This window comes from Podarcis melisellensis (genome assembly GCF_964234715.1).
Source record: "Podarcis melisellensis genome assembly, chromosome: 11".
In the NCBI taxonomy this organism is placed as follows: domain Eukaryota; kingdom Metazoa; phylum Chordata; class Lepidosauria; order Squamata; family Lacertidae; genus Podarcis; species Podarcis melisellensis.
The window spans coordinates 22692410-22706774 of record NC_138543.1 but is presented as its reverse complement, the minus strand read 5'-3'; the positions used below and the strand labels follow the sequence as shown (position 1 = coordinate 22706774).

Here is a 14365-nt window from a genome sequence, read left to right as displayed (position 1 = left end):
TGTTGGCCTAAAGTTCCTGTTATCCCTGACCATTCGGCTTTGCTAGCTGTGGCTGATGGGATACCAAGAATACGTGGACAGCCTCAGGTTCCCATCCTCACAGTAGAGGGATCAGAGGGTAAATCAGAGGAGAGGACCAGTAAACAAATTGGGAGTCAGGGCAAATAACAGAAATGCAAAAGACTAGATTTCTGGCTGACCTGAGTGCTCAAGCAGGGCTTAGCTGGAAAAGGAAGTCTGTTATATGATCCAATGGCCAGGCCAGATTGGGAAGGATTCTCCAGCTATGCGGGGCCCAGCGGACAGCAGTTCCTGACACCAACAAAGGCAATAGAAGAGTAGGGAACACCAAGGAAGTAGAAAAAGGGAGGGGAACAAAGCTAATCTGTTTCAAGATGGGGGTCATGAAAACTGAACAATGGGGTCCCATGCGACGAATGTGTTCTTAAAGATTCTGTTTCCACAGCACAGGTGTTTATATAGAACAAAAGAAGAAAGTTCTCGGAAAATAGGGATCCATAGCACCTCAGCGTATTGGGGAAGCTAGTTCAATACCAGTCTCCTGGCTATTGGTATTGTGTGAACAGGTTGGGATGGGCTCCTTATGCATAATTGTAGAGGGAGTCAAATGAATAGAAGATTGAGGGCATGGAGCTATTGAACTATTGTTGGATTTCATGTGCAAATCCTGGGTGGAAGTTCATGACCTTTGGAGGCAACACTTGCTGGCATGGAGCTATATTCCCATCAGAATGATCAGACAGAAGAGTGTTCTTATAGTGGCTGTGTGTAGAAGGAATCACATGCAGAGTAATGTATTTGCATATCTCTGAAGTCCCTACATCTCCATGGCTACAGGGGTGATCCTACCTCCTGTTATGAAGGAGGATTAGAGCCCAACGCTCTTCACTTCCAGTGGAAGCTGGTCCATTAGGACAAGTGGAGCACTGCCCCTCCAACCTACAAAGTGTTAGAATCTTATTTGGAAAGAATTGCACAATTTTTTCAATTGCCTCTTCTCCCTTGCTTGCGGTCACCTATGATAAATAGCTTTTCTAGATATTGCATATTGAGATTCATTCAAACTCTTGCCCTCAGAAGAACAGCTACCAGATATATGTTACTTTATTCGCCTATATTTATGATATTGTGTCAAACAAGGTAGATCATTCTCGTATTTTAAACAAATGTATTCAGGCAGCATTTTATTTTAAACCCTAATATGATTAATATGGGAACCTCGCAGGGTGCTCCCGGTTGACAGTCTCTGCTCTCAACCTATGTACTGCTATAAAGAATAAAGAAAAATAAGATGTTACTCCAGGGCAGGCATCAATCTCCATAAACAGTTGCTGATTCATCATCAGCTATCTTGCATTGGTCTGATGTATCGATGATGGGAAGACCCCAGAAGGAGAAATTTTTAGTGTGGTGCCTAAATTTCCTTCATATTGTCATGTAAAAGAAAAAAGAAAAAATCTCCCCACTGATTTTTCCTTATTTTATTGCATTCTTCTTGGTGGAATAAACAGAACCTGGAGTTTTCAAATATGCATAGGTTGTAGGGAACAGTGGCCCCAATTCTCACATCACTCAGAATGGGTTACCTCTGAAGTTTGAGAAGTGTCGTCTATATGGCCACTTGTGCTTTTGCTTGATTTAAAACTATGCCAGAGACAAGATACTATGCTGAGGGGGCAATCTGGGCTCTTTAATACACCCTAGAGGACTCTGGGCACATAAAATAATAAATAGATTTTTTCTTTTTTCACTATTTATTTCTCTTTAGGTGTCTATTATAATTCTTCACACACTTCTTGTTTGAACTAACAATAAAAACAGAAATGACAGATTGTTGGTCCACTGATCGAAATAATAACAACAAAGCCACAATACGGCAATATCTAAGTTATCACAAAGCAGAGAGCAAACTTTTGAATTCTCCAGACAATGTATATCTGTCCTACTGAAATCAATGGGACCCAGAGGTACTTAGCTTTGGTTGGTTTGAGTTCCATGTATGTTTTATTTCGGTTGATAGAAGACCCACCCTAAAGGTAAAGCAATATATGGCAAAGCAATCCTATGCATGTTTACTCAGCACTAAGTCAATGGGTCAAAAGATCAAAAGGTCGGCGGTTCGAATCCCTGCGGCGGGGTGCGCTCCCGTTGCTCGGTCCCAGCGCCTGCCAACCTAGCAGTTCGAAAGCACCACCGGGTGCAAGTAGATAAATAGGGACCGCTTACCAGCGGGAAGGTAAACGGCGTTTCCGTGTGCAGCTCTGGCTCGCCAGAGCAGCGATGTCACGCTGGCCACGTGACCCGGAAGTGTCTTCGGACAGCGCTGGCCCCTGGCCTCTTAAGTGAGATGGGCGCATAACCCCAGAGTCTGTCAAGACTGGCCCGTATGGGCAGGGGTACCTTTACCTTTACCTTTACCTTTAAGTCAATGGGACTTACTCTCAGGTGGCCATACATGCATGTATTTCCAAACTTGGTGTTCTCCAGATGTTTTGGGCAGATTCCGTCACCCCTGCCAGTATGCTCAATGATGGCAGTTGTGCTTCAAAACACCTGGAAGAAGCCAGGTTGGGAAAAGCAAATGTACTGCAGTGCAATTGCTAGAACCTGCTACCTCCTTGTAAAAGTTAATAAAATCCAGTTTTTGCATAGCTTATTCAAAGCACTATAGTTTTGTCTGCTGAAAGATAACCCCCCTGCCCAAGATGTACTAAGTAATATTGGTATTATTTCATGCTGATTAAATTGACATCCATTCAAAACAATTACCCAGAGCTAGTGCTTTTGCAGTTGTTATTGGGGAGAGATTTGCATGCTGGATGGACACAGCACACCACAATTGGGGGGGATCGATCCAGCACTACTTGCGTATAGTTGTATATCCATTTATCTCTGTGACATTATAGTTTTATCTGAAAGGCAGCAAACTTAAGTTTGGCAGAAGAAGTTGTCTTTCTCCTCAGCCAAGTTCTGAATCCCGAAGAAGATAAAGTGAGACATCAACTATCTTTAAAGAACAGGACATTTCTCTTACTTTCCCAAAGAGCAGGTCCAGAAGTACTAAAATATCCTGAAAGGCAAGACCATCATCAGCTGGCAGAAACTTTAGGCTAGGCATGGCTAAAGTCCGTTTTGGGGGCTCTACTCTGAGTAAAGCGTAGTTGAAGACCACTGAAAATACTATTATTATTTGTCATTGGCTGTGCCTATGCTTTTTACAGTCTCAGTTCTAAAATATTCAGGACACATCAAATAAAATTATTTGATAAGCAGAATGAGTTGAAAAGAAGTTAAGTGTGTAGCCTAGTCTTAGATGTTCCGATTTTTAAAAGAAACTCAACACATGTAAATCAGACGTTTGTTCTTTTCTAGACTAGTTATTTGGGATTTACATTTTTGCCCTGTTCCAGCAAAAGATAGCCCCGTGTTTACCTGATTCAGATTCTTTTCTGGTCACCACCAAACTTGATCGATGCATTTGCTTGTAGATCAGCCTTTGCTAACTCAGTTTCCTCCAGATATTTTGGACTAGAGCTCCCATCAGATTCTGCCAGCTGCCATAGATGAACATGCACATGCCTACCTAGTTCCAAAGCATGGTAAGATTTGGATTGAGCCATTCTGTTCTAGTCTGGGTTTGTTTGCTTTTAAGTAAAAAAACAAAAACAAAAGAATTTAAAACTAGTATGGAAGACTTATTGATCCATGACTGTATGGAAAGGTCTCGTCCATCCCTCTCAGCCTACACCTGGTCTTTAGCCCCGTGCCAGTTCCCAGCAGTAGAGAGAAGATGACAGAGTAGCTGGAATGATTACAGGTGAGTGAAAGGTACTTTAATTTTGCAGAACTTTAGTTAGCTACATGGTTTGTTTCCTCTAATCACACTCTTACATGACATTTCTATGGGTTTCTGCGGAAAACCCAGGTAGATGGGTGGAGTATAAATATTATTATTATTATTATTTGCCACCTTTTTTTTAAAGGCCACAATTCAGTTTCAGATTTTGTTATAAACCTAAATCTTGTACATCTTAACACACAACAAGGCTGCCCTTTTCCTTAATTTGGATCAAAGCTGGTTTGATGGGAAATGTATCAAAACAAGAGGATATGAATTGTGGATCATGTTGTGTGTATACTGCTTCCCAAAACACTGTTGAGAGCACACTGGATGCAGAGTAGATGGGGATAACAGTATGTATATAGCACATATGTGAATTCCGGGACTAAATTAGTCAAGCAACTCTTGAATCGCCCCTTTAGATACTTTAGATAACATTGCACCAACATTAGCTTTCATCCATTGTGAACTCAAAGCCAAATGAATTGGCAGTGAACCCACATAAGGCTAAATCAAGAGAGATTAACACAGAATCATTCAGCTGCCCATAAAAAATAAAGCTTTACGTCACTCGAGTCTTAACAGCAGATACAAGACTGCTGAGCCATAGTTTCTCCTTACATGAATTCATTCATCCACCCACCTTCCTACCCTCCCTTATACTTACTCCTGAGAATAAATTTTTTTTAAAGGATAGGAAAGCCTCTCCTTATCTCTCTCAGTGCAAATAAATAATAGTCAGTTTTACATAACATTTGACAGACTATTTGGATAAAGCTGTAACAGTTAAATTAAGGCTTAAAGCTGAAGTGGGCTAAAAGTTTCACATTTGAAAAGCACAAATCTAGATTGTGGCATGAAATGATGTGCTCTCATAATAGAAACTTTAAATATATATATATCTAAAAATGTGCTTTGTGTTAAATTGAAAGGGTTTTTGGAAACCGTCAGTGAGAGCTTAGGGAAGTGCGAGGTATTTTGCCACAGGAAGAGTGTCCGTAATGATTGATGAGTATTTTAGGGTGCTCTGTGGCAGTTCCTGAATCAGTGAGGTGACTCAATGGAGATTTATGAAGCTGATGACTGGGCCACCTATAGACCGGGTGCTCTAAAAATGGGCTCCATCTACTATAAGGCTGGCTACAGCCAGAAAGATAGCTGGAATCATTTGAAGACATGCAGAGATATTGAGAAGTTGAAACTATTGCAGTGATAAAATTTGTGTGTGTAAACTGTGTGTGTGAAATGAGAAGTGGAGATAACTGCTGATGAAGGTAGCTAGAAGACAACAAGAGGGTGACATCATGCAAGGTAAAGCAAGCAGAAAAAGATGCAGGGGTGGAAGAATTAAAACAACTGAAATGAAAGTGGGGTCCCCTTTATAAATATGGATGCCATATATATTGCATTCAACCAATTAGTTATCCTTGAAGGATTTTTTTGGGGTTGGGAAGGGACACAGTTCAGTGGTACAGTGTACGATAATGCATGAAGAATGGGCAGCAGGTGATGTAAAAACCCCTCTGTCTATGACCCAAACAGGTGTTATCAGTCAGAAAAAGACAATGTTGGATCAGATAGTATAAAGCAGCTCCACATTTTGAAGTTATGAATTAAATCAAGATCAGAAAAATAAAATCAGCAACTAAAACATGCTTGCTTGCCTTCAATCTAATCCTGATTAAGGACTGAATTACAAGGATCGGGGTAGGCAACAGATCAAAGAAATCTATTGATGTAAACTTCTCTTTTATAAAGGAAAAATAGTCTAGAGGGGAGAAACCAATGCTTTTACAGAGGTGTAATACCATTGCCTTTCTTTTGCAAATACCAAACCTGCAAGTCTAAGAAAGCTCTTCAAAAATTCCTCTGCAATCAACTCACCTTCTCCAAACACTTAGGGAGGGCAAGGGGAGAGAGGGAATAGTTGCATGTAAAAAATGAAACCATCACCATTGTGCTGAAGCAGGCCCCTCTGCCAAATCTTTACAGTACGTCAATCTACAAAAATGCACACACAAGTCTGGAATGTCTTGTTTGTATGTTTGCACTTTGAAGAACAGACTCAGCAATCCCTTTTCCGAATTTACCGATAACCAAAAGGAAAACAAAACAATCTGTCTGTGTTGTCAGTTGTGTAAAGTGAGGGAGATGGAGAAGAGTTATTTCCTCATTTGTCAGGGATTTTCTATAGGCACTGAAACAGGAAAATTCAATAGTCCATTACATTCGGCAGATCTTGTGAGCTGAACAAGTTAAAATTCACTGTCATGCAAACATTTTAGATGCTTTCTTAAATGGACTTGTTTTTAAAGCTGGGTTTGTTTGTTTGCTTAATGCAAGGCTGGCATTCATCAGGTCTGAGAGATATTAACAGCAATGCCAATTCTGCCCAATTTTCTTTTGTGGCTTTGCATGCAACGACACTGAAAACAGTAGCAGATGTTTGCCTTTCCAAGTGATGCTTTGTTGATGTGCGTGCGTGCCCTGGACCAACAGGACCACCTTTGCATTCCACAATATTCTGCTTCCTTTGTAAAAATTACATAATGGATTTTTTTCTGTGTTCAATACTTGAGCAGACCAAAGCTCCTCCTTCTCTGCCAACCCCCCCGGGCTACTGATGCCCAGCAGGCAATCACACAGGTAATATATGATTTGCTGTTGAGGGGAACTCCTACAAAGCTGTCTGTGGTAAATGTATCATTTTCTCCTGGGGATGATGAGATACGCTATATTTTGTTGTAATTGATGCATGGAATCAGCCATTTGTCATCGAGAAAAGGACCCTCATCTGAACTGCAGGTGGCATGGTGGTCTGGCTGAGAGGACAGGAAAGTAGATATGGTGGCAGATCAATCCCATATTTAATTTGGCCCAGCTTGAAGGGGACTGCTCTCTACTTGACATGGGGCCATCTTATTTGAGCGGGGCTCTTTTAATTTTCAAATTCTCACCCCCCCATTTCTAATACTTGCCTAATTCCTGAATGAAACAAGAGCAAAGTTTCATGAGTACCAAAAATATAGTTCCCACTGTGTGTTTCTCTTTTTTTTTTACAGCTAATTACAAGGTTAAGAGCAATGCAGAACAACTGAAATATATTAATTACAGAGATTGGTGCACTTCTAAAAGTGAAAAAATGCTGAGGCATCATTTTCATTCATTGTCTTTATTTGTGAAAATACTGCTACTATTTAAGTGGATATAAAGCCCTGCATTTATATGCATTCACATACGTTTGTGACATGCCAAGCAAAATCCACTGTACAGGGTTTTTTTTTCCTTTTGCAAAGGCTTTTAGTCTCAATTTGAAATATCTAATAAGAAAACATTCAAAGAACTGTCACGGAAATGACACAGCAAGCCCTTTCTGTCCTCAGGAATTGATGCTGCGAGACTGGACTTGTGATTTATACAAACATACTAATGTTGTTTTCAGAGCTGTGCTGCCTAAAGTCTTCTAGATTAGCCAAACATTTTGACAATAATGGCAACTCTTCAGGTGAAGCCTGAACATTTGATATTTTGGATTAAAACACTTTAACCTTTAAAAAACAAATACACAGTGTTGCATGGGAGGGGAAGAATCACCCTTTATCAAATTGTTACATTCTAAAGGTTACTTATTGCCCTGTCTGTGTTTCCAGTGTATGCTCGTCAACTGTCTTCAAATTTAACCCTTCACAATAGTTTAACAGGCTTAAAACTAACCATTTCATCACAACATTCTCTGCACATATAAGCCTGTTTTGGATTCCAAACGTTTTGCACTGTGGCAACTTCAGGTATGGCAGAACAGTTGGGCAGCAGAAAATTATACGCTGGAACTGGGCACTTTCAGGACTGGGTCTTTAATTAGCTTAACAATAAAAACCATAATTCGTTTGTTTTAATTCAGTATTTACTAACCAGCGATGACAGAAGAGTAAGGCGCAATACTACACATGCCTATTCAGAAGGAAGTCCCACTGTGTTCAATGGAAGTTACTTCCAAGTAAGTGTGTATAAGGATACCTGTCTAAGATAACTTTGTTATTAGGTCAGTTTACAGGGGCACATTTCTCCAGCTGAAAATGAATCCAGATACATGACTGCACAGAGAAAGATTAGTTTAAACACATGGCTGTGCTTATGTTGAACCAGCAACCATTTCTGTGGGTCTGGAAAACTGTAGCAAAGAGTTCACACTAGACTTTCTCAATATGATCTATACATGTGGTTGCGCAGAAGAAGGAAACATTCTGAATCCACTAAGCTGTATATCTGCAAAGGCATAGATCGAAGAACCATGCACAATGTTTTAAACAGAGATTGGGGGCTCTCATATTCCTTCCCACTGCAGCTTCCATCCACCCTGAAAAAACATGAATTGATATGTGATGTGGCATACAGCCTAGGGAAAGGGATTGGAGAGAAACCGCCTGCCATAAAGGAGCAAAAATGCCTTCCACTTGTGCATGGGTCACTTGGGACATGCCCCAATATGTAACCTGGCAAGTTTGAACGTAACAGGAAACTCTGGATTTTTACACAAGCCATTTTAGGTTCTGGCTTTTAAACAAACCATAGTTCTTCACCACATCCAAACATGGGAAACGGTGGCTTCTTTTAAACTACAGTGAGTGAGCATGTCAGCATTAGGAACCACTTCTGGATCGTCTGAACTAACTATAGTTTTAACTAACCAGTTCCAAGTGCCTTTGGCATGCCCCAGGAGAGATGAAGAAATATTGTACAGACCAAGGCTCACCACAGTTCTTTTACAGAGTGGGAAAAACTATGAATTTTTACCTCTGAATTGGTCATTTATCTTTATGTTTTTCAGATTTGATTAGTGAACATTGTTAAAAATGAAAACGTTGTGGGAAACCGGAAGGTGCAAGCATGGAGAAACCAAAAGAAGGGCACATTCAGCCAGGAACAACTGCTACAGAAGCGTGTCTCAAAATAACATGCATTCACAAGATACTGAAAACTAGATGCAGGGCAAAAACATCACTTTGGCAGCACCAACAGAAACCAGCAGATCATCTGCTTAAATATCCATTCCATATGAGTCCAGCATTTATTAAAGATTCCATCCAAAATAAGGATTTGTCATCAAAATGTTATATTCTTGCATCACAGTTATCTGTGAATTTTCACAACTGTGCAGCTCAAACACACAAATGTGGGTAGCATCCATTTAAGATCAGTCTCTAATTTAAGTGAGTCCAGGAAAGGAATCAACACTTCCTATCTGAAAGGAAATATGAGCAGCAAAAATAAGGAAAAAAACATGAAAGAAAAAAGTGTAATGTATTATTACATTGCTGAAACTACCCACAGAACTAGCAGAAACCCACTTCAATAAATTTGCCAAAAGGCTTTTAAACATCAGATTTATGTATACAAAAATCTTACAATGCATCTTTAAAGAGTTGTTTCTATCCTGAACTTGTAGTAGGAAAAAACCACACACATCCAAATAGTGTTTCTATTTTATGTAAACTTACAGTTATGTTGCATCAAAAAAAGTTGCAAACCCTCTGCAACATTTTACTCAACTTGCAGATGTTTAGGTTGACAAATAAACTTTCCCAAAAAATTAAATATATCTGACCAGGTTTCTCTTTCAATATTTCCACGAAAAGACAGAATAGACATTCCCCACTACATTGAACGATACATACATATATGTATGTATATGTATATTCAATATTAAAAGCTTAACATATATTTAATATAAAGCAAAAATATTCATAAAAAACTTAACAGTGTTCAAATGTTCAGCCTAAATCTGCCGAGTATTTGACTATCACATCAGGAATTAAGAGGCAGTTGACATATTGGGTGTCCAGCCCATCTGGTAAGCCCGTTCCAAAGTTCTCTTGCAGTCTTGTAGTACAGTACTGAAAGTGATGTGTGGATGCTGCTGGACTAGTTGTTCCACAGTCACTTCATTCACCTGCAAACAAAAGAAAGAATCTGTCACTTATGTTTTAAAAAAGGGAGGGGGGAGTCAACAATGGATTCGTCATGTGGCTGGCTAATATGGATCTGAGCAAAAGAAAAGTGATCTGTTAAGAGGATCTTCACAAATATCTTCTTGAGATGGTTTTCGTTTTATACTACTTGGTGAGAATGAACTTAGAATTAAGGTCCTTTTTTGGGTAACAGTTGTAATGTCGGCCATCAATAATTAAAATATACAAGCCACGCAGGTCAGGAGCATCCTTGCTAGACCTTATCCAGAGATCCCACCTTTGTTCCTTGATCATACAAAGCAATCAGAAAGACCTAATTAAACTTAACACCTTTACAACCGCTGTGCTGCGAGGGGATTAATTTGTCAATTATTTTAAAGCTGATTGTAGTTCATATCACAGAAACAGACAGCTTCCATGGTCCTTTTAGATAAATAATAGATTAACCTAAGAACCACAACTTTTAGGTAGCTTTCTTTGGAACCTTTATTGAACATATAAAGGTACATCAATATTTAATTTAAATACTCAGCTGCCTAAATCTGACAGAGTGTCTCAGCAGAACAACTGCTCACTTTGCACTTCCTATTTTCGCGCCCTACGTCCAACTAATATGAGATAACAAGCCCAGTAATAGCCATGACAACCACTTTCCATTCTTGCCACAAATAAGTATTCACTTTCCTTTAATTCCTCCTTGGCAGAAATCTTTTAAGCACAACCAAAACACCTTAAATATCCACCTACTTTCAACCTCCCCCCCCCCCAAAAAAAAAGAATTCCCAACTGAAGCAATTGTGCTAGGCAGTGCAGAGAATGAACAGTGATTGCATTTTATGACAGGGATAAATGACGGGTTTAATCTACAGTTCTTCTGCTTTGATAATAGAAACACTCAATCTTCATTGGGAGATTTGTCAACTGAAGAGCAACTTGGATAGAAAATAGGTTTAACTTCTTTTCCAAGAACACAAAGACCCTGCAAGCTCTAAACACTTTTGTAAACAACTACATTACAGCAACACCAAAGGTGTCTAAAAGCAGCAACTGCCTTTTAATAAATCAGAATGAGATCTGTGATGGTACAAGCCCCTTAGTAGCTTGCACACATCAGTAAATCACATTTTAAAAGCTGAGAAGAAAGTAGTCCCAAGAATGGATTCTGCTCTGCTTCTGCTTCTGCTATATGTGGATAATAATCTAGGCCCTACAAAGTTGTTGCAAAGATTACTGAAATAAGGTTGGGAAAGTGTTGCGTGAAAACAAAGTATTATTTAGCATTATTAAGGGTAATTAAAAAACCCACAACTCAAGAATACACCCCAACCCATAAATACTATTTCTAAAAAATGCACACATCTAAATTGCTAGTAAAGAAAAAGAGAAATGATTTTCTTTGGTAGTAATGTCATAAGCCTCCATGCATTGCTTCTGATGAAAACACTGTCATATCTCAAACACTGATGGAGAAAACATCTCCAAGGAGCGAGGAGTGGTACCTCCGGCTAAGTACTTAATTCGTTCCGGAGGTCCGTACTTAACCATGAAACTGTTCTTAACCTGAAGCACCACTTTAGCTAATGGGGCCTCCTGCTGCCGCCGGAGCACAATTTCTGTTCTCATCCTGAAGCAAAGTTCTTAACCTGAAGCACTATTTAGGGCTTAGCGGAGTCTGTAACCTGAAGCGTATGTAACCTGAAGCGTATGTAACCCGAGGTACCACTGTATATAGTTATCTTGGACAACAGCTCTTGGATATGGGAAGGCCATTAAAAGAACTACAAAAGAACACAAGCTTTCACTTTTTGCTGAATTTCCCAACAGTATTTAATTGTGAAAATAAGAAATATAAAGCAGTTTTAATTTGATTTATGAGGTCAAACTACATATATTAGCATTGTTCTGTAGCTTAAAGCAGTGCAATGGGACCATCCTTTTTTAAAAAAACAAAAGCAAAAAACAAAACCCATATTTAAATATTTAAAACATCCTTTATAAAGCCTAGCTGCTTTTTGTGTGTGTGTGTGTGTGTATATATATATATATATATATATATATATATATATATATATATATGCAGGTTTTGGTGTCCTCGGGTGTCTTCCCGTGTAAAAGTTGGGGTGTCTAGGCGACGTTTCGACGAGGTCTCACTCGTCATCTTCAGGCTGGTGCTTTCGGCTTCTTGTTACTGGAACAGAGCTGAGTGAGACCTCGTCGAAACGTCGCCTAGACACCCCAACTTTTACACGGGAAGACACCCGAGGACACCAAAACCTGCATTCCTGTACCCGTGAAAATCTACGAAAGCAATATATATATATATATATATATATATATATATATATATATATATATATATATATAATATATGGATGTTTTATGATGACCTATATTTGTAATGCCTAATAAAGGTTTGGCAAAATAGAAGCATAAAGCCTAAAAGGATCCACTCAAATCCTGAAACAGAGGTTGATTAAAAATAACATTTATTTATTTATTCATTTATTCATTCATTCATTCATTCAGCTATTTGTTTTTCATAGTGAATATATATTCTGGAAAATCTTCTGTAAAAACTCTGTAGTTTATTCACATTGGCAAATAAAATCTATAATGGTCACACAACCAGGTTACTAAACAAATTACAATTCACATACTCATCAAACTGGGATGAGTACCTGCAAATGCATATTGAAAGGTGAGATTCTTCACCCTCAAAAACGGGCAAGATGAAAGTGGGCATGCATATACATGAATAACTATGTCACATATCTCTTCATAAGCACAGAGGAAGCGGTTCGTGCCCACTGCACATACAGGAGTCCTTTATCACTGGATATATGATCTATACCTGTAAAGGAATCTGTTTTTTCCTACACAAAACACCTTTCTGACATAAAACAGCATGAAATCTGTAGATAACCATGCATGATGATAGTATATACACAGATTTCACTTCTGTGCCTTCCATGTAGCAACAACTGAAATGTGGGAAGCTGCCCAAAATAAGGAACTCCATTTGGAAGCTGGAGAAGTACAGTGGTACCTTGGTTTTCGAACGTTTTGGAAGTTGAACATTTCGGTTTTCGAACGCCAAAAACCCAGAAGTAACTGCTTCGGTTTTTGAATGCTTTTCGGAAGTCGATCGTGCCATGCCTCTGCCATATTGAGTTTTCCGTAAGTAAATGCTTCCGTTCTCAAATGTTCCGGAAGTCAACAGTCTTCCAGAATGGATTACGTTTGAAAACCGAGGTACCACTGTACTAAAATAAATAATGGCTAATCACTAGTGCCAATTAAAGCCCTATGGATCAACTTGCTGTTGACAAAAAATATTTTTGATAAGCTATTTATCATTATTCATTAAATTCCAATAAAAACTAGGAGATGGTACATATATATGGTACTAGCACCAATGATGGAAGGTCTTCAGTCCATAGGCAGAAGCGAACAGTGTCCTCCTGCAGGTGTTTTCTCTGTGATGTTTGATTCCAATACTCATGGTGAACTCTGTGGACAGAGAAAGATATCCAGTGTCCAACCCTCACATTTGTTCTGGGCTGAAAAACTTTTATGCAACCACCACCTTTGCCTTGCTTACAATTAATGGACTAGGCAGGTTTATGTGCTATCCTGCTGCTCTACAGGTATTATTTCCTCAAGTCATTTTTTTAAAAAAAATAACAACAAATGTTTGACTTTTTAAAAACCTAATAGTTGAATGAATAACATTCTCAGGTGGCCCAATTATAATTCCTGCCTGTAGCTGCAACACAATGAAAGGTTTGTGGAGTCATTTTGTGTGATGTGCTATGCACTTGATCTGTTAAGGCCGATATGTTCCAGAGAGTTTCAATGATTACCTCAGTGCTTAGGGGCTTAGGACTAGTTGAATAACACACACATACACACACAGCACAGCACAGCACAACATCTGCATTCTGGATTTCCTGAATGTTAAGGCAAACAATGTGCTTCGATTTAAATTATGGATCGAAAGCAACAGCAGTGGCCTGGTAATGAATGCACCTGGTGAAAGCCAGTGTTCACCAGAATACTGATGCAACACTTTGTCAAAATGAATTACAGAAAGGGCAGGATTAAGACCTTTAGAGGCCCTAAGCACTGAAAGGATTATGGTGTCCTCCATACATAACACAAAATAAAAGCAACACTAAGCCATCAAATAAAATATTATATTTTTAAATGACACAAATATTATGCAAATCTAGTCTGCCTGAAACACTGTTGTTCATGTGAGTTTTTTATTCTTCTCAACTGAGAAAGAGAGTTTTCTGCAGAGCAGTTAGTAATTATCAATGTTAGAAAAATATGCAGTGCAATCTCTACATTTGGAAATACTCTTTGTATTCCCTCTTTCATGAAGTGTCATGAAGTGACTGAATTTCACTTCTCCTGTTTCATTAAACTTTGTGCACATATAACAGTGGAACTGCTGCAGTTCTCCATATGTTCGGGTCATTAGTGGTCATTAATGGTCTGCTAATGATTGTCAGAGGTTTGGACTATTAAG

At 39.0% G+C, this 14365-nt stretch overlaps 1 protein-coding gene and 1 long non-coding RNA gene across 2 annotated transcripts in view; one reads left to right on the top strand and one right to left on the bottom strand.

Annotated features, from left to right (window-relative positions):
* Positions 1-3164: 3164 nt before the first annotated feature.
* Positions 3165-8976, top strand: LOC309380708. Its single transcript, XR_014173060.1, has 2 exons — positions 3165-3620; positions 8691-8976. It is a non-coding gene; the product is annotated as an uncharacterized lncRNA (long non-coding RNA).
* FBXL17 (F-box and leucine rich repeat protein 17) overlaps positions 7019-14365 on the bottom strand; it is a 151916-nt gene continuing 144569 nt past the window's right edge. The window contains exon 9 of the mRNA XM_081930594.1: positions 7019-9812. Coding sequence (XP_081786720.1) covers positions 9675-9812 — 138 coding nt within the window. The 3' untranslated portion in view covers positions 7019-9674. The remainder of the gene's footprint in view (positions 9813-14365) is intronic.